The sequence below is a fragment of the Galeopterus variegatus genome, unplaced genomic scaffold, assembly GCF_000696425.1.
Source record: "Galeopterus variegatus unplaced genomic scaffold, G_variegatus-3.0.2 Scaffold3487, whole genome shotgun sequence".
NCBI classification, from domain to species: domain Eukaryota; kingdom Metazoa; phylum Chordata; class Mammalia; order Dermoptera; family Cynocephalidae; genus Galeopterus; species Galeopterus variegatus.
In genome coordinates, this window is record NW_007729598.1 from 123,305 (window position 1) to 146,340 (window position 23,036).

Sequence of the window (23,036 nt, forward strand, 5' to 3'; positions counted from 1 at the left end):
ATTATTATTATATGTCATGGTGATCTGTGATCAGTGATCTTTGGTGTTGTTATTGTAATCACTTTGGGTCACCACAAACCATGACCATATAATCAGCAAGCTTAATCAATAATGTATGTGTTCTGACGGCTCCACCAACCAGCCGTTCTCCCATCTCTCTTCTTCTCCTCGGGCCTCTTTATTCCAAGACACAACAATATTGAAATTAGGCCAACTAATAACCCTACAATGTCCTCTAAGTGTTGAAGTGGAAAGGAAGAGTCACAAGTCTCTCACTTTAAATCAAAAGATAGAAATCAAAAGCTTTGTCATGAAGGCATGTTGAAAGCAGAGACAGGCTGAAAGCTAGGCCACTTGAGCCAAATAGTTAACTAAGTTGTGAACACAAAGGAAAAGTTCTTGAAGGAAATTAAAAGTGCACTGCAGTGAATTCATGAATGATAAGAAAGCAAAACAGCCCTATTGCTGATATGGAAAAAGTTTTAGTGGTCTGGGTAGAAGATCAAGCCAGTCACAACATTCCCTTAAGCTAAAGCCTAATCCAGAGCAACTCCCTAACTGTCTTCAATTCTATGAAGGCTGACAGAAGTGAGGAAGCTGCAGAAGAAAAGTTTGAAGCTAGCAGAGGTTGATTCATGAGGTTTAAGACAAGGGTGAAGCAGTAAGTGCTGATGTAGAAGCTGCAGCAAGTTATCCAGAAGATCCAGTTAAGGTAATTCAACAGATTTTCAATGTATTGGAAGAAGATGCCATCTAGGAACTTTCACAGCTAGAGGGAAGTCATTGCCTTGCTTCAAAGCTTTGAAGGACAGGCTGACTCTTGTTAGGGGCTAATGCAGCTGGTGACTAAGTTAAAGCCAATGCTCATTTACCATTCTGAAAATCATAGGCCCTTAAGAATTATGCTAAATCTACTCTGCCTGTGCTCTATATATGGAACAACAAAGCCTGGGTGAGAGCACATTTTTTTATGCATGGATTACTGAATATTTTAAGCCCACTGTTGAAACCTACTGCTCAGGAAAAAATGTTTTAAAAGATTCCTGTCAAAATATTACTGTTCATTGACAATATACCTAGTCGTCCAAGAGCTCTGATGGAGATGTACGGGGAGATAAAGTTGTTTTCATGCCTGTTAACACAACACTCATTCTGCAGCCCATGGATCAAGGATTAATTTTGACTTTCAAATCTTATTTAAGAAATACATTTCTTAAGGCTATAGCTGCCATAGGTAGTGATTCCTGTAGTGGATCTGGGCAAAGTCAACTGAAAATCTTCTGGAAAGGATTCACCATTCTAGATGCCATTAAAACATTGGTGATTCAATGGAGGATGTCAAAATATCAACATTAGCAGGAGTTTGGAAGAAGATGATTCCAATCCTCATGGATGATTTTGAGTTCAAGACTTCAGTGGAGGAAGTAACTGTAGATGTGGTGGAGATAGCAAGAGAACTAGAATTAGAAGTGGAGCCTGAAGATGAGACTGAATTGCTACAATCTTATGATAAAACTTTAACGGATAAGGGCTCGCTTCTTATGGATGAGCAAAGAAAGTAGTTTCTTAAGGTGGAATCTACTTCTGGTGAAGATGCTGTGAATATTGTTGAAATAACAACAAAAGATTTAGAATATTACATAAACTTAGTTGATAAAACAGCAGCAGGGTTTGGGAGGATTAACTCCAATTTAGAAAAAAGTTCAAGTGTGATTAAAATGCTTTCAACAGCATAGCGTGCTCATTAAAGGAAAAGTCAATCAGTGTGGAAAACTTCACTGCTCTTCTATTTTGAGAAATTGCCACAGCCACCCCAACCTTCAATAGCCACTATCCTGATCAGTCAGTATTCATCAACGTGGAGACAAGACCTTCCACCAGCAAAAATTATGACTCACTGAAGGCACAGGTAATTATTAGCATTTTTTAGCAATAAAGTATTTTTTAATTAAGGTATATACATTTTTTTAGACATAATGCTATTGCACACTTAGACTACAAAATAGTGTAAACGTAACTTTTATATGCACTGGGAAATCAAAAAATTCTTGTGACTTGCTTTATCGTGATTTTCACTTTATTGCAGTGTTCTGGAAACTAACCCACAACATCTCCAAGGTATGCCTATTATTTATATTGAGAAGAAGGGAAAAGAAAACAAAGCACAGAAAAGTGAACATTTAAGAGACAGTGCTGTGGGTTTAGCTGAGATTGGAAACCATGAATTGTAGGGAAACTAATTTGCATTCCTATGTGATTTTATTTAGTAGCTTTAGTCACTCATGTATAGGAGGGAGATTTCAGCCTCCATAAAAAGACTTATAGCAGTGTTTAAAATATTTATAAAAATATTTATAGGAGCTTTATTCACAATAGCCTGAAAAAGTCAGCAATTCAAATGTCCATCAACAGGAGAATGAAGAAACTAATTGTTTTTGTTCACTGTAGCCAAAAGTTGGTAACAACCCAAATGTTCATTAAAAGATTATCCATTAAAAAGGAATGAAATGTTGATATGTGCTAAAACAAGGATGATGCTTGAAAACATTATGCTAAGTAAAATAAGTCAAAAACAAAAATACAGGGCCGGCCCGGTGGCGCACTGGATAAGTGCGCCGCTTGGGAAGCGCGGCGGCGCTCCCGCCCGAGGGTTCGGATCCCACATACAGACTGGATCCCGCTTACTGGCTGAGCGAGGCGCGGGAGCAACACCAAGGGTTGCGATCCCGTTGCCGGTCCCCGGTCCGGTGCGGGGGCAACACTGAGGGTTGCGATCCGTTGCCGGACACGGAAATAGACAAAAGACAAAAAAAAAAAAAAAATACAGATATTCTGTGATTACACTTATATGAGATAGCCTGAATAGGCAAATTCATAAAGACAGAAAGTAAAACAGTGGTTACCAGGAACTGGGGGGGGGGGGGGGAGGGGAGTTACTGTTTAATGGGTATAGAGTTTCTATTTGGGATGATGAAAGAGTTCTGGAAATGGATAGTGCTGATGGGTGCTCAATATTGTGATTGTAATTAATTCACTAATTGGTACACTTAAAATGGCAAATTTTATGTTATATATATTTTACCCCAATTTAAAAAAAAAAGTTATTAGCACTAGTGGAGACTTTTCAGGGCTATAGAACTGCAAGGGGCACAGTTTTCTGGAAAGATTCAGTCCCAGGACAGAATTTCCCCACAGCCCAGGTATATCTAACCTCAGAACACATGGAAGTGATTAAAAGGCCAACAAATAAAACCTCAGCAGAATGAAAAGCTTTCCCCAGAGAATCAGCAGCAAAGCAGCAATTTAGCTCATCCACAGGGCTCGAGAGCAGATCCCCACAGGAAGTTCCCACAGTTTTGGAATTAACCAAAGGACAATAAGTTAGTTCCAGTGCAGAGTTTAAGTGGTGGTGGTAGATAATAATCCAACACAGAACTGAAACAAAAACATAAACAAAAACAAAAAACCACAGATCAGAGACAAAGCTCTGATATTAACCAGTAGAGGTCTAACACCACCAAAGAACATCTGTAAAACCTAGAAGAGGTAGCAGTCTCCTCAAATGCCCAGGCATCAATGTAAAGACACCAGGATGGAGAAAGAACAGAGAAGTATGACACCATTAAAGGAAACAAACCAAGCACCAGCAATGCACCCTGAGGAACAGTGGATTTATAAAATGTCTGAGAGAATTCAGAAAACCCTATTAAGGATGTTCAGGGAGTCACAAGAAAATATAGATAGAAAGTTAAATATCTGAAAAATGATCCAGGAGCAGAAGGAGAAACTTGACAAAGCAATTAAATCAGTTAAAAAAAAATAGAAATTCTAGAAATAAAGAAAACATTATATGAACTTAAAAACTTCATGGAAAGCTTCAACAGCAGGCTTTATCAGACCCAGGAAAGGATCTGTGAGCTTGAAGAGAAAGCATACAAAATTATCCAACCAGAGGAGCAAAAAGAAAAGAAAAAATGAGGGCCGGCCCAGTGGTGCACTGGATAGTGCGCCGCTTGGGAAGCGCGGCGGCACTCCCGCCCGAGGGTTCGGATCCCACATACAGACCGGTTCCCGCTCACTGGCTGAGTGAGGCGCGGGGGCAACACCAAGGGTTGCGATCCCGTTGCCGGTCCCCGGTCCGGTGCGGGCGCAACACTGAGGGTTGCGATCCATTGCCGGACATGGAAAAAGACAAAAAGACAAAAAAAAAAAAAAAAAAAAAGAAAAGAAAAAATGAAACAGAAATACAGCAAATATGGGACTCTCTCAAACTAAATAAACTCTGCATAATTGGCATACCCAAAGGAGAACAAAAAGGAAGAGATGTAGAAAGCATATGCAAGGAAATAATGACTGAAAAATTCCCAAGTATGGAGAAAGATGACAGTGTCCAGGTACAGGAAGCTCAGAGGTTGCCAATTAAGTGGAGTCCAAAGAGGAACACCCCAAGGCATGTCACAATCAAATTATCAAAAACTAAAGACAAAGAAAGGTACTGAAAGCAGCTAGAGAAAAAAAACACATAACATTCAACAGAGCCCCAATACACCTCTTAGCAGGTACCTCAGTAGGAACCCTACAGGCTAGAAGAGAACGGGATGATATATTCAGGGTGCTGAAGGAAAAAGACTGTCAGCCAAGAATTCGGTATTTGGCAAAACTAATCTTCAAATATAAAGGTGAAATAAAGTCTTTCCTAGACAAACAAGAGCTAAGGGAATTCACCAACACTAGACCTGCCTTAGGAGAAATGCTAAAGGGAGTTCTTCAATCTGAAAGAATACGACACAAAGGAGCAGCAAGAAAACATCTGAAGGTATATAACTCACTAGTAAACTGAGTCCACAGGCAACCTCAGAAACTCCAGTGTTGTGAGGGGGTGTGTGTGAACAAACCGCTCACAGCCTTAGTGTGAAGACTAAAGGACAACCCTTACAAGACAACAACAGATGCAACAACCGTAAGAGAGACAGGCAGTGTTAAAGGATGTAACTTGGGACTAGAAAATGTCAAGAAGTAAAGGGAATGAAGCCAAAGCCTAGAGCTCGCCTTGTTTTTTTCTTTTTTCTTAGATATCAAAGTTAAGTTGTTTTTAGACTAAAACAATCTGTTATAACGTGTTTTTTTGTAAACTTCAAGATAACCATAACACAAAAATTTATGAGATGTACTAAAAATGAATAGTGAGAAATCAAAGTAAGTCAGGCACAGTAAGACAAATACCGCAGGGTCTCTCATAGAAATAGAGGACAGAATAATGGTTACCAGAGGCTGGGAGGGGATGGGGGAAGAGAAGGGTGGACTAATGCGTACACAGCTATGCTCTTTACCCTAAGTGAATCATTGTGCAGTGTATGCATGTATTGAACAACACACTGTATGCCACAAAAATAAATATAAATAAAATTGAAAAAAGTATTTAAAAAATTAAAAACAGAAGAGGGATGCAGAAGTTTTTGTCAAAGAGATGCAATTTGAGGACTTGACTTGCTGTTGCTGGTTTTGAAGGTGGAGGAAGAGGGCCATGAGTCAAGGAATGTGGCAGCTTGTAAAACCTGGGTATGGCCTTCAGCTTACAGCAAGCAGGAAAACAAGGGCCTCAGTTACAGTTAGAAGACATTGGATCCTGCCAACAACCCGGATAAGCAAGGAAATGGATTCTCCCTAGAGCCTCCAGATAGGAATGCAGCCCTGCTGATGCCTTTTAGTATGGTGAGACCCATGCCAGACTTCTGACCTATGTAGCTATAAAATAATAAATCTGTGGTGTTGTAAGCCACTAACTTTGTGTTGCAATTTGTTATGGCAGTGATAAAAAAACTAATATAAAACCAGTCAAGATTTCTATGCTTGTGGGATCACATTCTCACAGGGAGAGGCAGTCAATAACAGTATGTATAATAAGTAAATTATATAGTATGTTAGAAGGTAATAAATGGTATGAAAAATTAAAAAACAGAACAGTAAAAGAGAATGAGAGTACAATTTTAAATAGAGAAGTTAGGGTGGGCCATACTGAAAAAGGAACATTTGAACAAAGTGGGGGTTAGCAGGATAGATTTATCAGTTCAAGTAAAATTTAGCAGTATTTTATTAAATAAAACAATCGGTTACCCAATTTGTTTAAAACCGTAGTATTAGAATTTAAAGTAAGATATGTACTTTTTCTAGATTTATCTAACATAGAAAAAATGGTTGTTTGTTTTAGCGGCTAAGCATTGTATTTGAAAAATTATCTTTTCCTATTCTCATTATTAGTCTGAATTTTCCTAGGTTTTTAGATGCTGTAACTTTGGCAAACCGCTGACCCAATCGTAACTTCAGTTTCTCTCTGAAAGCTTAGAAAACTTGCACTTGTTTTCAAGGGCATTACAAAAATTAAATAAGGAAATCTTGTAAATTATTTTTAAAAATTTTTCAATTATTTTTACAGATTTTTCTTTTTCCTTTGAACTAAATTTCTAAAACAAAATAAAATATTCAATGTTTTTGAAATTAGGTAACAGCTGATTGTTTCAACGTAGGTCAGATTAGAAGCTAAGAGAAAAAGTCCATTTGGTTAAAGTATAAATTCACGGGCCGGCCTGGTGGTGCACTGGATAAGTGCGCCGCTTGGGAAGCGTGGCGGCGCTCCCGCCCGAGGGTTCGGATCCCACATACAGACTGGTTCCCGCTCACTGGCTGAGCGAGGCACGGGGGCAACACCGAGGGTAGCGATCCCGTTGCCGGTCCCCGGTCCCCGGTCCAGTACGGGGGCAACACTGAGGGTTGCGATCCGTTGCCGGACACGGAAAAAGACAAAAGACAAAAAAAAAAATTTCCACATGAGTTTTGGAGGGGACAACACATCCAAACTCCATCACAATCAATACAATCAAAGGAGCTATCAGGCTTTAGGTGTCTTCACATCTCCACCTCCTCCACCTTTCAAAGTAGAGTGTTGAATTCAATCTAAAGAGAGCATTGAATCTCATGACTCAGAGTTCTGAGATGAGACACAAAGTTGTCTTGCTTTTCTTCGAAGGAGCTCATAGCGTTAACCTGCTTAGGGCATATAGTATGAAACACGTGGAGGGAGGGCAGCCCAGGCTTTGGAGGCAGAAAGACCTGGGCTTTCACTCTCACTGTGACCCTTACAGACTATCCGCGTATAGTCAACTCACTCATGTTATGTTTGGAGTTTTGTAACCACGAAAAGCTCTTTGATTTGTCTTTTTAACTCTCTTATAAAATAAATATAACAAATCATTTAAAAAATCAAAAAGTTTATTTCTTTTCCCAAAGCTTTTAGATAGAAAAGACAAGAAAAGGAAAGGAAAGGAAAGGAAAAAAAAAAAAAAAAAAGAAAGGAAAGACATGTTTTGGTGATGTCACTGCCCCTCAAGTGAACAAAGAAAAGCACATATTTCATGAAAAAATACTATTGGCTACAAAAACAATTTTTTAGACTCAAACCCTGAGGTTATTCAGAAATAACTGTTACAAAGGTTAGAAAAAAAAAAAATCCCTTATCTTTTTCTCAGTGGATAGCAGGAGAAAAATGACATAGTAAATTGCTACTTTTAACTAACAGAATCACATTTTTTGCCTTACTTGTTTGAATCAATTTGCTTGAATTGGCAGGCAGTTTCTTTAGAAAAGAGAAGGTACTTAGGACAAAGAACCTAACAACCTACTTGAGAGCCCTTATTAAGAGCTGATTCTAAAATTGCACATATTTATTTTCCATACTGTTATTAAGGAGGGGAATTAAATTACTTTGTCTCAACATATCTGAAGCAAAGGGACAGCTATGTTTAATTTCATACTGACTTGGATAAGTAACTTAACTTCTTGCAGCTTTCATTTTTTAAAAGTCTGTAAAAAATAATGAAGTGATGTGGTGAGAGGTTATTCTAAAGTGCCTTGAATATATAGAAGGCTATTTATAAATGACACTTATATTGTTGTGGTGGTCATCATTGTTAGCACATGTAATTATTGATGCTAGCCTAATCTTCCAAGCTATCGGCAGGGCTCTACTTTAAGCAGCTCATTGCCCAATAATGTGCCAATAAATAAAGCAATGATATAAATGTAAAGAATTCTATTCATCCTAAACAAATGTGATAGATTTGGTGCTAGTGGAATCTATCAGACCAAACTGAGGCTGTCTTAACTGATTTGCTTTCTAAAATCATAAATAGATTAGATAAATTTCAAGTCTAGAACCTATGCAGCTTCTTAATTAGCTTCCTTAATGCTGTCTATAAACTCTATTAAACCTCATAATCAACAAAAATATATCATCCAGATGAAAGGCTGGAGCCAGACTGTTTTGACAGTACTGAAGAGATAAGGGAAGACAAAATGATTCTACAAACTGCCTGAGGCAAGAAAATAACATGATTTTGAATTGAAAAATAGAGCAAATGGTATTAACATTTTTTTTTATAGAGTTGATAAGAAGTCAGAGATAAACACTGAATTGAAAAGGCATTTCTGTTTGTTTTCCTTTTCAATCTCATTTCTCATTAATTTTTCATAGCGAATGATTTTAAATTAACTGAGTCACCTTTCCTTTAGTCAGTTGTGAATTACTCAGCACTTATGATGTATTAAGCACTATGCAAGCCATTGAATATATAGAAACACAAAATTGAATCCCTGGCCCCCAGAACCTCATAAATTTAGGAGGCAGATATTTATTGCACAATGTGATAGGTGCTGTGATAGAGGTAAGCAGAGAAGTACAGAAGAGGCAGCTCACCCAGCCTGATAGATTCAAGAAGAGTTCCTTGGAAGAGGTGATATCTGAACCAAGTCTTAAAAAATGAAAAGACAATGATCAAAGAATCAAATTTAGGGGAATTTCATATGGTATTTGGAGCTAGTGAGAACTGGTTAATTCAGGGAATTTTAGCAAATCAGTGCTGGGCCATAGGGGAATATGGGGTAATGTGAGGTGGTCCCCCGGGTTCCAAACTGAATCAGGCCCTTGGGTTCCAAAATCATAGAAATGAACAACATACCAGCAGTAAAGCAAGAAATGCTTTATTAAAAGAGGAGATAGACTTATGCATAAGGGGGGTAGGTACAGGAAAGCTAGCTCTCTGAAGGGAGCTGTTCAGGGTCCTTTATAGGGCAAAGAGTTAAGGAGTGCAAGCCAGCGTCATCATTCTGCACCTCTGCAGGTGGTCCGTCCTGTTCTTCCTGATTGTGTCATGGGTACATGCTCAGTTAGGTCTTTGGTCCTTGTGCCTGCTCAGTTGGTTCAAGAAGGTGATAGTCATTATTATCACCCCAGGATGGTTATTGCAGCAGTCACCTTGAAGCTTTGTGCACATGTTGGAACTCCTAAAGGGGTCTTGATCTGTAACTTAATTTCTACAATTATGCAAAAAGAAAGAATAGGTACATAATAAGATTTAAACGAAGCTTACAGTCATATTTTTAAAAGCCTTGGGGAAGGGGTTTTGCAACTCAGCGAATATCTGTTTTCCTCTTATCTCAGCTTATTTTATCAGGGCAGTCCATGGAGCAATCATGCACCCTGGGTAGGTCTTATGACTGAGGAGTGGAAAAGTAACAAAATGTTCTCTGCAGGGATAATGGAGTCAGTTTGATTCACAGGACTAGCCCTATTCTGTCTCAAGAGGTGAGCTGGGCAAGTAGTCTTGGGGCCGGATCATGAGGACCTTTATATGCCACACTAAGAGAGTAGGAAGTTAATGAAATATTGTGCTCATGATGCCTTAGTTAATAATTATGCAAATAATTTTTCATCTTATATTTATGTGGAAAACAGGAAGGTATTTGAGAACAGCACACACAAAGAGGGGAATGTTTACTAGGGATTATAACGAATATCATACTTAGCCCTTCAATTCCAGTGTTCGAGAGGCAATTCCCACTGCCATACCCCAGGAGACAGGGCTTGAGGCAGCCTAACTGCGTTACAGAGTCTTTTTATTCTTTGGTTCTTACTTTTAAGATGGAAAGAAATATCAAAAGTATTTCACTAGGAAAACTTTAATGCACTTGTACTGGGTTGCATGTTTCTCAAAAATTCATGTCCATAGGCAACCTCAGAATATGACCTTATTTGGAAATAGAGTCTTTGCAGATGTAATTAGTTAAGTTAATGTGTGCTCATACCACATTAGCATGGTTCCTTCCTTAAGAAGGCCATGTGAAGACAAAGAGAGAAGTTAGAGTTATGCTGCCACAAGCCGAGAAATGCCAAGGATTGCAGGGAACTACCAGAATCTAGGAGAGGAGCAAGGGATGATTTGTCCCTCAGAGTCTCCAGAAAGAAACAGCTCTGCTGACCCCTTGCTTTTGGACATCTGGCCTTCTGAACTGTGGAAGAATAAGTTTCTGTTATTTTAAGCCACTCAGATTGTGCTGGTTTGTTATGTCAGTACTAGGAAACTAATATAGCAACCAAGAAAAAGATATATCTAAATGATGTTAAAATATCTCGGGGTACCTTTTTCTAAATGGGGCTTTATCCACTTCAAACATTTCAAACCGGTCTTAATGGTCGATAAATAATTTTTTAAAAATTTCATGGCAATTTCACCACCTATAATGAAATCTATATAAATCTGAAGATCTTAGAAAAGCGTAGTTTCTCTGTATTATTACCTTTGTACTCAAGTATTTAATTCTTTATTCCCAGTGGTGGCAAATATGCAATCATTATTACAATTAATTTCCTCTTTTATTTAAGGTTATTTTTACTGACCCATCTTGAGGAACTTGATATTTCCTACAATGATATTACTTCTATTCCAAGTGAAATCCAGAAACTCAGGTATTTTGGAAGTAGTTAAGTACACAGAAAGTCATATGCCCCTTAAGGACATCTTTGTGATGGAGAAAATTGAGTCCTTTCATTTATTTAATAGCCATATAATGTAATATGCAAAGCACAAAGTTTGCCAAAAATCTAATTTGAATGATTAGTGTACAGTATTTTTAAAACATAACATTTTCAGTAATTATTTAAAGTACAGTACAGATGAGGACTTAATAGAATAACAAGCTACTTATGTTCGTTTGTGTGTACCTGTGGCTCGTATCAGTTTTACTCATCTTTTTTAAGGAAATTCATATACACAAAATGCTAATAATACTTGCACACAATGTAATTTTAATTCTAAACTCCGATTATTTCTCACATTAATAAAAAGAAGTCTGAAGTTCATCTGTGTCCTTCTAGGTCAGTACCATACTATTTTGATTATGACTCTGGAGTAATTTTTAACAACTAATAGGAAGGTTATTTTTCCATAATAATCTCCTAACTACTCTTTTGAGATCATAATCTTTAAGATCATTTAATATAATTCTCAGCCCCTACCCAATAACAAAGTTGGGATTTCAATTGCAATTGCCTTGAATTTACACATAAATGTTGAAAAATTTATATTTTTTCAGATCTTATTTTATGTTCTTCACCAGAATTTATGATTCATTTCATAGCTTTCTTAATGACTTTTTCTAAATATTTTATAATTATGTTGCTACTGTGAATGTAATGTTTCTGTTATTTACATTTCTAGCTGACTATTGCTAGTGCAGAACAAAGCTATGTACTTCTTTACATTAATTTAAAATCAAGCCATTTAACCAAATTCTACCAAATTAGTTTTGATTGAGTTTACTCTATTTTCATTGGTTTTCTAGACATGTAATCTTACCTTCAACAAAATGAGATAACTTTATTTCTGCTTTTCTAATATTTATACCAATTATTTAATTTCTCATGTGACCATCTCTATTTTAACAGCATATTAACAGGAGAATTCAGCCTGTTTGTATTTGTTATTATTGATACATTTAAAATTTTGCCTCCCAGTTTTCCTTGTATTTATTATTTAATTTATTTACTTTCCTCTTTTTCTGTTCCCCCCCCCTTTTTTTTTGATGATTTTTCAGGATGCTATTTGTTCTTTTTTCCTCCCTTGTTAATTTTGAAGCATCACTGTACTTTCCTAATCTGTTAATGGCTATCATTCCTTTTCCAAAACTCATAATCAAACACGTTTTTCTTTAATAATTCATAAAGGCCACTTGCCTCACCGTAAATCAGGTCTGTCTCCCCACTGCTGCCTTCCACTGGTAGTTGAGACCTTCAGAAAACTATTATTTTTCTGACTTTCCTTCCAAATGCATCTGCTCCTTCTCTAACTCTAGATTTTGCTGAGATGGTTTATAAACTTTCGTTACAGATTCTCATTAGTATTTTCCTTTACATTATGTCTCTTTTGTTAAGGAATATTTATTTAGCACTCGCATCTCACAAGCACTTTCAGTCATTCTCCATTTATATTTAAATGAGCGTATTTCAAGATTCATTGCTTAGTGCTCTTTTCTCTCCTCTTTCCTCTCATCCTGAACCCGGAGATATCCCTTTTGCTGTTTAGAGTTTCCTTAAGTGTTTTCCTGAGATGGAGTACACGGGTGATTTCTTTCTCAATCTTTGGGCCTTGCAGATAAATGACGTCTGGAATGGGTGGGCAGGCTTGCACTGCAGCCCTTTTAACAAGTGACCTCCACGTCTCCTCCTCCTCTCACCTCCTGTGTTGCAGATGAGGCCCCTGATGCCAGTTTGATTGTCTTTTTTAAATAAGTGGCTCTTATTTTTATCTGGAAAGACTAAGATTCTCTCATAATCTTTGATATTTAGGAATTTTATTATATTATGGTTAACAGTGTCTTTTCTTTTTCTTTTTTTAAAACCTGTCTTCTTGTAATTCAGTGAGCTCTTTTAATCAGCCAGCTCAAACTTTTATTTTTAATTAAGGAAATATGTTCTATTATTGCCTGTTCTTAGTCTGTTTCATTTTCTCTTCCCAAAATGCCTATTATTTTTATGTTAGGTCTTCTGGATCTGTCTTGCGTTGCACCTATGTTTTTCCTCATTATTATTCTTTCTATTTTTGCTCTGTTTTGAGTTATTTCTTCTACTTTGTCTCTGATTTTAATCTGGATCTCCATGAAGACCATATACTTCTTCCATTCATCCACTTAATTTTTTAGTTTTACAAATCGTGCATTTTGGTTCATGGAACTGTGTGTGTGTGTGTGTGTGTGTGTGTGTGTGTGTGTGTGTGTGCGCGCGCGCGCGCCACGCTGTGTTAGCATCTTATTGTTTCTTCTGCCCCTCACCCCAACTCCTTATCTGTCTCTCCACAGAGTGTGTTTGCCTCAGGACCACTGTGCTATGTGTTAGGTGTGTTTTTCTCTTCTGGCTGCTCTTTCTTTTATGCAGGTCTGGTGGTGGTCACAGAACACCATTCAGGGCACCAAGAATGTCAGTGTTGTACCAACAGGAAGTTTCTCTGCTCCCTAGAATGCTCGGCTGTCTAAATATGAAGCTCTTGCAACTTTAGAGATTGTTTAGCTTGCCTAGCTCCTCCAAACTCATCAAGGAGAAGGGGGCACCCAAATGGGTAGGTCCTCCAAGATATGCCAACTCAGGCAGGGGCAGCTTCACCATGGATATCTTGAGAACCTTCATTAGCATTTCCCCAGAGTGTGCCACACTCCTTATGATTGTTCACATAGGGCTTATCTTAGGCAGCTTGGGCTGCTGTAAAAGAATACCATAGGCTTGGGGGCTTATAAACAACAGAAACTTGTTTCTCACAGTTTTGAAGGCTGGAAATCCAAGATCAAGGTGCTGGCAGATTGGTTGTCTGGAGAGGGCTGCTTCCTCATAAAAAGCTGTCTTCTCACTCTAACCTCACATGGCAGAAGCGGTGAGGGGTCTCTTTCAAGCTTTTTTTTTTATAAGGGCACTAATCCCATTCATGAGCGCTCCACCCTCATGACCTAGAGACCTTCTAAAGACAACCTCCTAATAGCATCACCTTGGGGGTGAGCATTTCAACATTTGAAATTTGGGAAAACATAAACATTTACACCATAGCAGGCTGTCTGCTGCTGTCCCCCAGGCTTGTGTTTGATGCAGAAGAAAAGAGTGACCACGCCAGCTCTCTCCTTCAGGACTGAAGCAAAGCCAGGCATCCTGCTCACCTTTCTAGACCATGAGAGGAGAATTAATGAAACTGTGATTGAGGGATGAAGGCAGCTGAGATGGCTTCTTCCTAGCCTCATTGTTTAAATATCCCTCTGTCCATATTTTAATATTGTCAGCAGGAGTCATAAAGAATTTAGATTGTGTGGATATGAGATATGAGACTAGACTATAAATGAGAGTCTAGAGGCCCCAGGTACTCATGACCTAAAGTCTACATATCAATCTCGTCACCTCTGATGCATTTGACAAGTTGGACCAGCCTTTGATTTGATTTTTATATGTCCCTCATGAACACATATTTTTCTGTCCACTTCTAGTACTAATTTAGAAAGGAGATAAGTGACTGTACAGAACATCATTGAGACATACGAAAATAAGAAAATGAGGAAGTCAGTAATGTGGTTCTTTTTTAAGAAAAGAATAGGATTATTAGAAGCAATTGACACCATAAAAACCAAAGGGATCCAGGTGATGAAAAGTCAAAAAACAATACAGCACAAAATACATTTTGATAGCATAAATTTCACTGTTTTGGTTAGGCTTGAGTGAAAAAATATGTGTTGATGTTAAATTTCTCTATGAAAACATATTCTTTCTATGTATCATTTTATTATGTTTTATGTGATGTAACATGATTAGTCTTTCTGCATTTGTGGATATTATTTTTTTTCCATAGTGAAGACATGTTGCAAAGCCCAAAATAAATGCTTTAACTGTGTATTCACACAAATGCACTTATTTGCATAATAATACGTTGTTTTAATTGCTCTGCCTGTGTAAGTAAATTCTCCTGATTCTAAGGAAATACTAAATACACACTTGTATTTTATTGCTACTGTTTGATACCAGTTTTCCAAAACACTGAGGCAGAATTTCACTTCAATATTATAAATTGCATGAATACCTTTTAAAATACGGTTGTCTTCATATACAGATCACTTGAAAAACTGAACATCGATGGAAATGAACTGACTTCTTTACCATCTGCAATTCTGAAGCTTAACCTGACAAAAATCTCCTGTGAGAATAATTTCATTCATCCTAGTTTTTGGAAAGAGAATTCTTTGAATAGTCCACAGCGACTTACTCAAATTACGTCTTGGTTCATTGTCAGAAATAATCTGCATAAATTTTATGATGCAATCCCTGCAAAAGTTCAAAAGTTACTAAAATGGTGAGCAAATGCTGAAGTCTTTTTAACCAAAGCACACTTTAAGCATTTAAAATGTTCTCCATGACAGTTTTACAAAACACACGCACACACACTACACACAAAACCATACACACGATTATTCAATTGCCCCTTCTAGCTCTTCAGGTGTAATAATTTAGTCTGAATTCAGCCCATTTTCTAATATTCTCAAGTTATTACTTAAATCCAATGTGAAATTCGAGTTGCTGAGGAATAGCTGGCAATCTCTATATAGCTATCACATAAATTCTTTCTATGAATTATTAAATTCATAGGAGTGGATTTTTTAAAAAAAAATTTGTTTAGTCTTGGGCTCACTATGCAGAGAAATGTTATACTCCACTCTGACTTCATAAAGACCATGAGTAGAGCAGACATACATGGAGTGGCTTTTCTCCCTGAGGTATCCAATAATGACAGTGTTGTGCTAGAATAATTGTCTAATCTCAGGACTAGGGTTCTTAAACTCCACACACTCAAAATCCATTCAGGCTGTCTCTTATTTCTTTCAGATGGTATAAAACCATTTTTACTGAAGTACTAGTTATCAGTGCTTAGGTGATTGGTTTAACAAATATTTGTTGTATGCCTAAGTAAATGGCTTCTCAGGAACATATAAACTACTAATACTGACTCAGTAAAAGGTAGAAAACCTAGAGTAGTAACTATTGGAGAAATTAAAAATGGTGATTAAAGATCTACCAATAAAAAAGAAATTGGGCCCAGAAATTTTTAATTTTAGTATTTTGAGATGTCAATGCTTATGAAATTTGATCACATATGAGAAAGTAAGAAAAATCTTCAAGGGAAAAAAATTTTTTAAAGAATTAAAACCTGATGCATGAGTGGTAAACAGATATGGCACCATAGGTTTTGGATTTATCACAAGATAGGGACGATCAACCTGAGATTTCTGAATTAAATGTGGGCCCAAAAATGGGCTAAGTGGTTCCAGAACAGTGAATTACCTTCCTCCCAGCAGGACAGATACTTTTGACAGAAACATTCTCAACTTAGACTGTAAAGATTCCAGAAAATTAAGTTCAAATGAATATTACCTCATGATTTAAAGAAACTTCCAAAAATGTGAGGAAACAAGACACCAAGAATAAAAGTCAGCAAAAACAGTCAACAGATACTAATCTCCAAAGATCTAAGAAATTAGAATTGTTTACAGATTATGAAATACCTTCTTTCAATGTTTAAAGAAATAAAATATAATTTAAGAAATTCAGAAATAAGTTATTATCAAATATAGCCAGGAAAATACAAAAAAGAAATTTTAAATAAAACAAAATTCTAGAAACTAAAAATGTCATAGTTGAAATTAATTTTATGCATGGGTTAAACAGCAGATTATATGCACGTGAAGAGAGATTTGAAGAAATTGCAGTGAATATGCAGACAGGAGGTAAAGAGATATGTACAAAGAAGGAGAAAATTTGACATACACTTAGAAACACAGAAAGTAAGAACAGAGAATAGCGAGAGTCATTGTTCAATCAGGTAATGGCTACAGATTCTCAGAAGTAATGAAAGATGTGAATCGACAGACACTGAAATCTCTACACAAACTAAGTAAAACACCTTGCAGTGAAACTGAACACCAAAGACAAAGATAAGTGCTTAAAGTCAGCCAGGAGAAAAAAAATCACTTAAAAAGAACAACAAATAAACTTCCAGGAACAGTAAAACAAAGGCTAAAAAAATATTACTTTGCCCAGAAAAACTCACTTTCCAGAATAAGAGAGAGAATGTCTCCCAATAGATTTTCCACTAAAGGAACTTGCAAAGAATGAGCATCAGAAAGAAGGAAAATGACTCCAGAAGCAAGTTCTGAGGTGTAAGAAGAAATGCTGAGAAAAGAAATGGGAAAATATATTGGTAAACAAACATGATCTCTATGAAGTAACAATAATAGCAATATCTATGATATGGGGTTAAAAAGATAAAACCAGAAATCAAGCAGTTAGAAAAGAAACATTTTATGATAGCAAGATAAAACAGTGTGTCTAGAAATATATCAAGTGAAATATGTGCAAGATATTTGTGGAGAAAAAATTAAAACTTTATAAAAAAGTAAAGAAGACTGAATTGAATGGGAGAGATATACATATTCAGGGATAATAAAGTTCAGTACTAACAATATATCAGTTCTCTTCAAATAAGAGCTATAAATCGAATGTGATTCTGTTACTCACCGCTCAATAGCCAATAACTGAGAGAAGTGTTGGTGTAAGGAAAGGCAGCCTTTAATCAGGAAGCTGGCAGCCTGGGAGATGGTGGACTTATGTCTCAAAGACCATCTCCACTTTTCCCAGACTTGCCAAAGGGGTTTATAGGGACAGGTGGCAGGGGGCTGATTCATGGTGACCTAAGCAGGGATGTGCAGGCATAATCATAAAATTGCAAATAAACATCAAAGAACTTCTCGGGTGGGAGCTGATTCATGGTGACCATCCTCCATGAAGTCAAGTCACAGATTTAGTTTTTGTTAACCTCAAAAAGATCTAGTTAGTAAGCTAGTAAAGACTGGCCACCTCAGTTAATAATTTCTTCTATAATTATTCTGTGTACAATGTGAGCAAAAGTCATTATGTTCTAACAGTCATGTGGACAAGAATCATTGTATTCTAATGTCCAGCTGCAAGCTGTGTGGTTCGAGTTACAAGAGTAAGAAACAACCAAACAGGGCCGGCCCGGTGGCGCACTGGAGAGTGCACTGCTTGGGAGTGTGGCGGCGCTCCCGCTGAGGGTTCGGATCCCATATGGATACCGGTTCCTGCTCACTGGCTGAGTGCGGTGCGGGCGCAACACCAAGGGTTGCGATCCCGTTGCCGGTCCCCGGTACGGGCGTGACACCGAGGGTTGCGATCCCGTTACCAGTCAGTAAAAAAGACAAAAAGGAAAAAAAAAAAAAGAAACAACCAAACAAACAAAATACTTTTTAATTTAGAAGTTTAACAGAATGGCATCACTTCTTTTCAGGCTGTTATGGTTCTGTTCAAAATTGCTTTCCGCGAAGCTTTCACCAATTTACAGAACCACCTGTACATGACAGTCCTGTTTACAGGCATTCAAAATCAACACAATATCAATCTTTTTAATTTTGATAAACAGGTAGGTAGAAAACCTATTGTTGCTATTTTACACTGCAATTCCTTCGTTACTAGTGAGGTTTAACATTCTTCATGTTCATCAACTGTCTGCATATTGCCATCCATCTGCTGTTTCTAGGGTCTGTGAGTTCGCAGGGTTTCTGGTTTGACTCATTTACAGAGCAAGTCTCATGTCTCTTTCCAAGGACGGAGAGAGGAATTTTGGAGAATGTCCAAGGTTAGGAGAGAAATAGGGAGTCTATTTGCTCCATATACTGACTTGCAGTGATGTCTTCTTCCTTGTACCTAGTCTCAGCCCCACACTCATTCCTGACTACCAAAGTATCTACGCCCCCAACTACTGAGCTTTTCTTGAGTTCCAAGGCACAAATTGGATTGCTTCCTGTTGGATTCCCCTTCTGCAGTCACTTAATTTTTAGCTTTCTTGGCTCTACTAAATCAGTTAATACTCTTTCATTGCCTTTCCACCTTCCAAAAAATGTGTTGGAATATCTTATCTAGTGTTATCTCACATTCTCTTTGCCTATGTAGGTTTATATCGTTTTTATTTCTTTATTATCTTTTTAGTGGGTTTCAGGAGGAAAACTAAATAAGTACATGTTATCAATTCATTGTATTTAACTAGAAGTCCTCCAAGAAGAGAGTATTTGAGTCTCCAACATTACACTATGGTTTATATAACAAAAATTTTACATTGTCAATGATATTGCTCATGCAGAAGTTGAGCCTCGTTTTATATGGTGTCATATCCTAATCTCCTCTTGCACTCTAGCTACAGTCACTGAAGCCTTTCACTGACAAGCTTACACCCAAACATTTCCTTTGCTAATTGTGATGAAAGCAGGGAGAATGTTTGCAGCCTCAGACCAATCCTTACTGACTCCTCTTCCAGCTGGTGTGTTTATAGGGAGCCCTGATCTTTAGCCCTCATCCAGTTTCTCACTGGGCTTGCAAGCCTCCCTGAACCCCAGTTTACACAGCTAGAGTGTGAACATACGGTGGTCCTGCCAGCTGTGTTCACAGCATAGGCCCTTCTCACACACTGATGAGTTAAATCAAGCCTGACCTTGCCGGTCTTTGTGGATCTTACTCCAGGCAGCCCGCTTTCCATTTTCAAGGGCAGCATTGTTTTCTCCTGATCCTGGATTCCCTCTAGCACACTATTTATTCTGACGTGTACCAGAATATAATACCCCAAAATATGCCTTTTTGGTACCCGGATTATTTTGAGCTAAAGGCAATTGAGAACCAGCACATGCAGGAAAAGCTCTTTACCTTCACCCAACTGCCTAAACATAGGCAGTTTTTGTAAAGAAAATTTACATTTATAAAGGAATTTCTATTTGTAAATAAAAAAGAAAAGAGGAAAAGAGCTACTCTTATAATCTGAGAGACTCTAATCTACCGTACATTTCCTCCCCTCACTGTTCCATAACTAGCCTTTCCCACCCAGAAGCCCCAAACCCTTTTTTCTTTGTTTAGCCTAAGATGATATGGAAACCTCAATCATCTGGCCTCCTGGAGTCTCATTTCTTCTCAAAAGGACCATGCATATATATGTTATTAAGCTGTTTTTTTCTCCTGTTAATCTGTCTCTTGTCAGTTTAATTCCCAGAGCCCCTGCCAATGAACCTAAGGTGGGTAGAGGAAAGAGATTTTTTTCCTTCCCTCTAATTTCCAGCCAGAAGAGGCTTGTTTCAGTAAGCTTACTTGAGTTATGGCATGTACTATAACTAGACAGTTATTTCCTTTACAGAACATTCATTTATTAATTTAGCATACATTGTTTTTTGTTAAATATTTGCAAGCATTCTAATATACATAGAATGAATATAGTTAAAACTGAATGCTTCATATCTTCATCAAATCTTATTTTGTTATATTTGCTTCAGATTTTTTTAAGTAAAACGTTTAACAAATAACAATATTTATTGTTAAATAAAACATTTAAAAATATGGCTAAAGCTGCCTTTGGCCCTTCTCTAATCACATTCACTTCCTCCCAAAAGAAGACCATTCTCTTTACGTGGACAGTTGTGATTCCCCATGTTTTAAACTTTTACTACATCTGCATATTTCCATAAGCAATATTGTAGTTATACGAAAAAGTATTTGGTTCTTATTTCCAGTTACTGGCATGGAACTCCTAAAACCCTTGGAATCTTCTGATTGAATGAGCCCCTTTCAACTGTAAATGAGTTTACAGTAATTTGATGACTCTTATGATGCCCCTGGGTTGCTTCAGGATGGAGGCTGGCAGCTGAAAGTCTCAGCCTTCATTAGGAGCTTGGAACTTTCAGCCTCATCTTTCTCCACTTCTAAGGAGAAGAGAGGGTGTGGAGATTGAGTTCAATTATAAAGGCCTATGATTTAATAAATCATGACTGTATAATAAAAGAACCCTAAATGACAGGGTTCAGAGAGCTTCCAAGTTGTTGAACACACCCGTGTCCTGAGACAGTGTCACACCCCAACTCCACCCAGGGACAGAGGCTCCTGTGCTCAGGACCCTTGCAGACCTCACTTCATCTGGCTGTTCATCTGGCAGAGGAGGAGTCATGGGAATCCCCAATTTGTCAAGCCAGACAGAAGTGTGGGTGACCTGAAGACCCAGTACTTGCAAGTGGTGTCTAAAGTTAGGGCAGTTTTGTGGCACTAAGCCCTTAACTTGTGGAGCCTGATGCTAATTCCTAGTAAGTAGTATCAGAATTGGATTAAATTTTAGGATACCCCGGTAGAGTCCACAGGGAATTGGAAAACTGGTTGTGTTAGAAAAAACTCGGAAAAATACGTAGTTTTGTTTTTCGTGTTTTAAACTTTACACAAATACACAAGTATGTCCTACAACATGTTTTTTATGCTCAACATTGTTTTTTTAGACTTATCCATATTGATTTATATAGCCCTAGTTCCTTTAACTCCTGAACAGTTTTCCTTGAAATGAATATTTTATAATCTATTTATCCTTTTTCTTTCTGGTGGACATTTGGGTTGTTTCCTATTTCACTATTACCAAGAAATCTACAATGTACATTTTTAAGCATGTCTCCTTATGCAAATATGCAAGTTTCTCTAGGTCATAGATTATGTGCATCTTAAAATTAAATAGAAATTGCTAAATTATTATCCAAAATAATTACACCAGTTTATGCTCCACCGAGAAAGTATGACAGTCCTTGATGGTTCTCATCTTCACCAAACACTGCTTTGTCAGCCCTTTACATTTTGCTCATCTGATTTTTGTGAAATGGTATTTGTTTGCTATTTTATTTTGTATTCCCTGATTACTAATGAGATTGAGAAGCTTTACCTTTGTTCTCTTGGCATTCATTTTCTTCTGTGAATAGTCTATTCATGTACTAATGTTAATTTACTAATGGCTTGATTTTTTTTTTTAATTGGTTGATTTAAAAATATATTATGAGGCTGGCTGGCTAGCTCAGTTGATTAGAAGGTCCAGGGTTCTATCCCTGTACTGTCCAGCTTCCAAAAATGAATAAATTAAAAAATTTAAAAAACATATATATATAGTGGACACTAATCCTATGCTAGGTTATGATCATCCCTTTAGTTTTAAAATGATTTTGCTTTGATAAGAATAATACATATTTATTATAAAAAAACTTGGAAAATAGGAGGCTGGCTGTTTAGCTCACTTGGGAGAGTGTGGTGCTAGTCACATCAAGGTCATGGGTTTAGATCCCCATACAGGCCAACCACAAAAAAAAAAAAAAAAAAATGGAAAATAAAAAAAAAAATTATAAAGAAACTTAAAATTTTCTATGATTGCATTTTCCAAGGATAATAACTGTTTTTAGTTTGGGATCTACCCTTACAGTCTTTTCTTGCTATGCATATATGCTTACTTGTTTGAGAAAACTAGGATTGTATTATCCATATATCTGCTTTATTGTTTGGCTCTTTTAGCATTTAATTTTTCACTTGATGGTAAGCGTCTCATCTGGATAGTAAGCTCAGTGAAGATAAAGGCTATATTTTATATTACTTTGAGTCTTGCATAGCATCAAGCACAGTGTCTTTAAGTTTATTAAATATTGACTTGGTATTTCCTTCATTTCAGCACATCCAAGTGTGAATGGTGTCATGGTCCCAAGTTTGGGAAAGGTTTTCGTGTCATCCGATCTTGTGATATTTTCGGAGCATCACAGCTTCCTGTTATGTTTCATGTTTGTTCCTCTTCTTGCTATAGAAATGTAAAGAAAAGCACTTATATTCCTGATGTTATTCCTGATAAAAGAATACCTCTAAATTTGGAGTTGAGAGAAGGATGATAGTACAACGATTTATCGTTCCCACTGTAAAAGCCAATAAAGTTTATATGTGTAGTAATTTATCTATTTGAGAGTATAGGTTCTGTATGGAAGATATGTGTCTTCTCATACGAATTCTCTTTGTAATCCTAGTTCCTTATGAAAGTTTGTTAAGAAATTATTGCAGAATAATTGCTCAAGAAGGATTAGTGAAGAACTTGGGATTTTAATGAAGATCTAGAAAACTTCTTTCAGAGCCTGTTAACTATAAAAAGAAAAACGTTAGAATCCTCTGAAAAAAGGGTTATGTCTTACAACTGGTCTTTTCATGTATCCACACTAAGTGGCAAGATAGCATTTCAGTCACCAGTGGGGTTTGCACCACGTACAGCTTCAAAGTCATGCATCTAGGTACTCAATGT

General features: G+C 37.1%; 1 protein-coding gene across 1 annotated transcript in view; it reads left to right on the plus strand.

Moving 5' to 3' along the window:
• Window positions 1–22,723, plus strand: part of LRRC63 (leucine rich repeat containing 63) — a 45,035-nt gene extending 22,312 nt beyond the window's left edge. Inside the window, exons 6-8 of the mRNA XM_008585195.1 lie at window positions 10,715–10,798; window positions 14,967–15,206; window positions 22,425–22,723. Coding sequence (XP_008583417.1) covers window positions 10,715–10,798; window positions 14,967–15,206; window positions 22,425–22,635 — 535 coding nt within the window. The 3' untranslated portion in view covers window positions 22,636–22,723. The remainder of the gene's footprint in view (window positions 1–10,714; window positions 10,799–14,966; window positions 15,207–22,424) is intronic.
• Window positions 22,724–23,036: the final 313 nt, after the last annotated feature.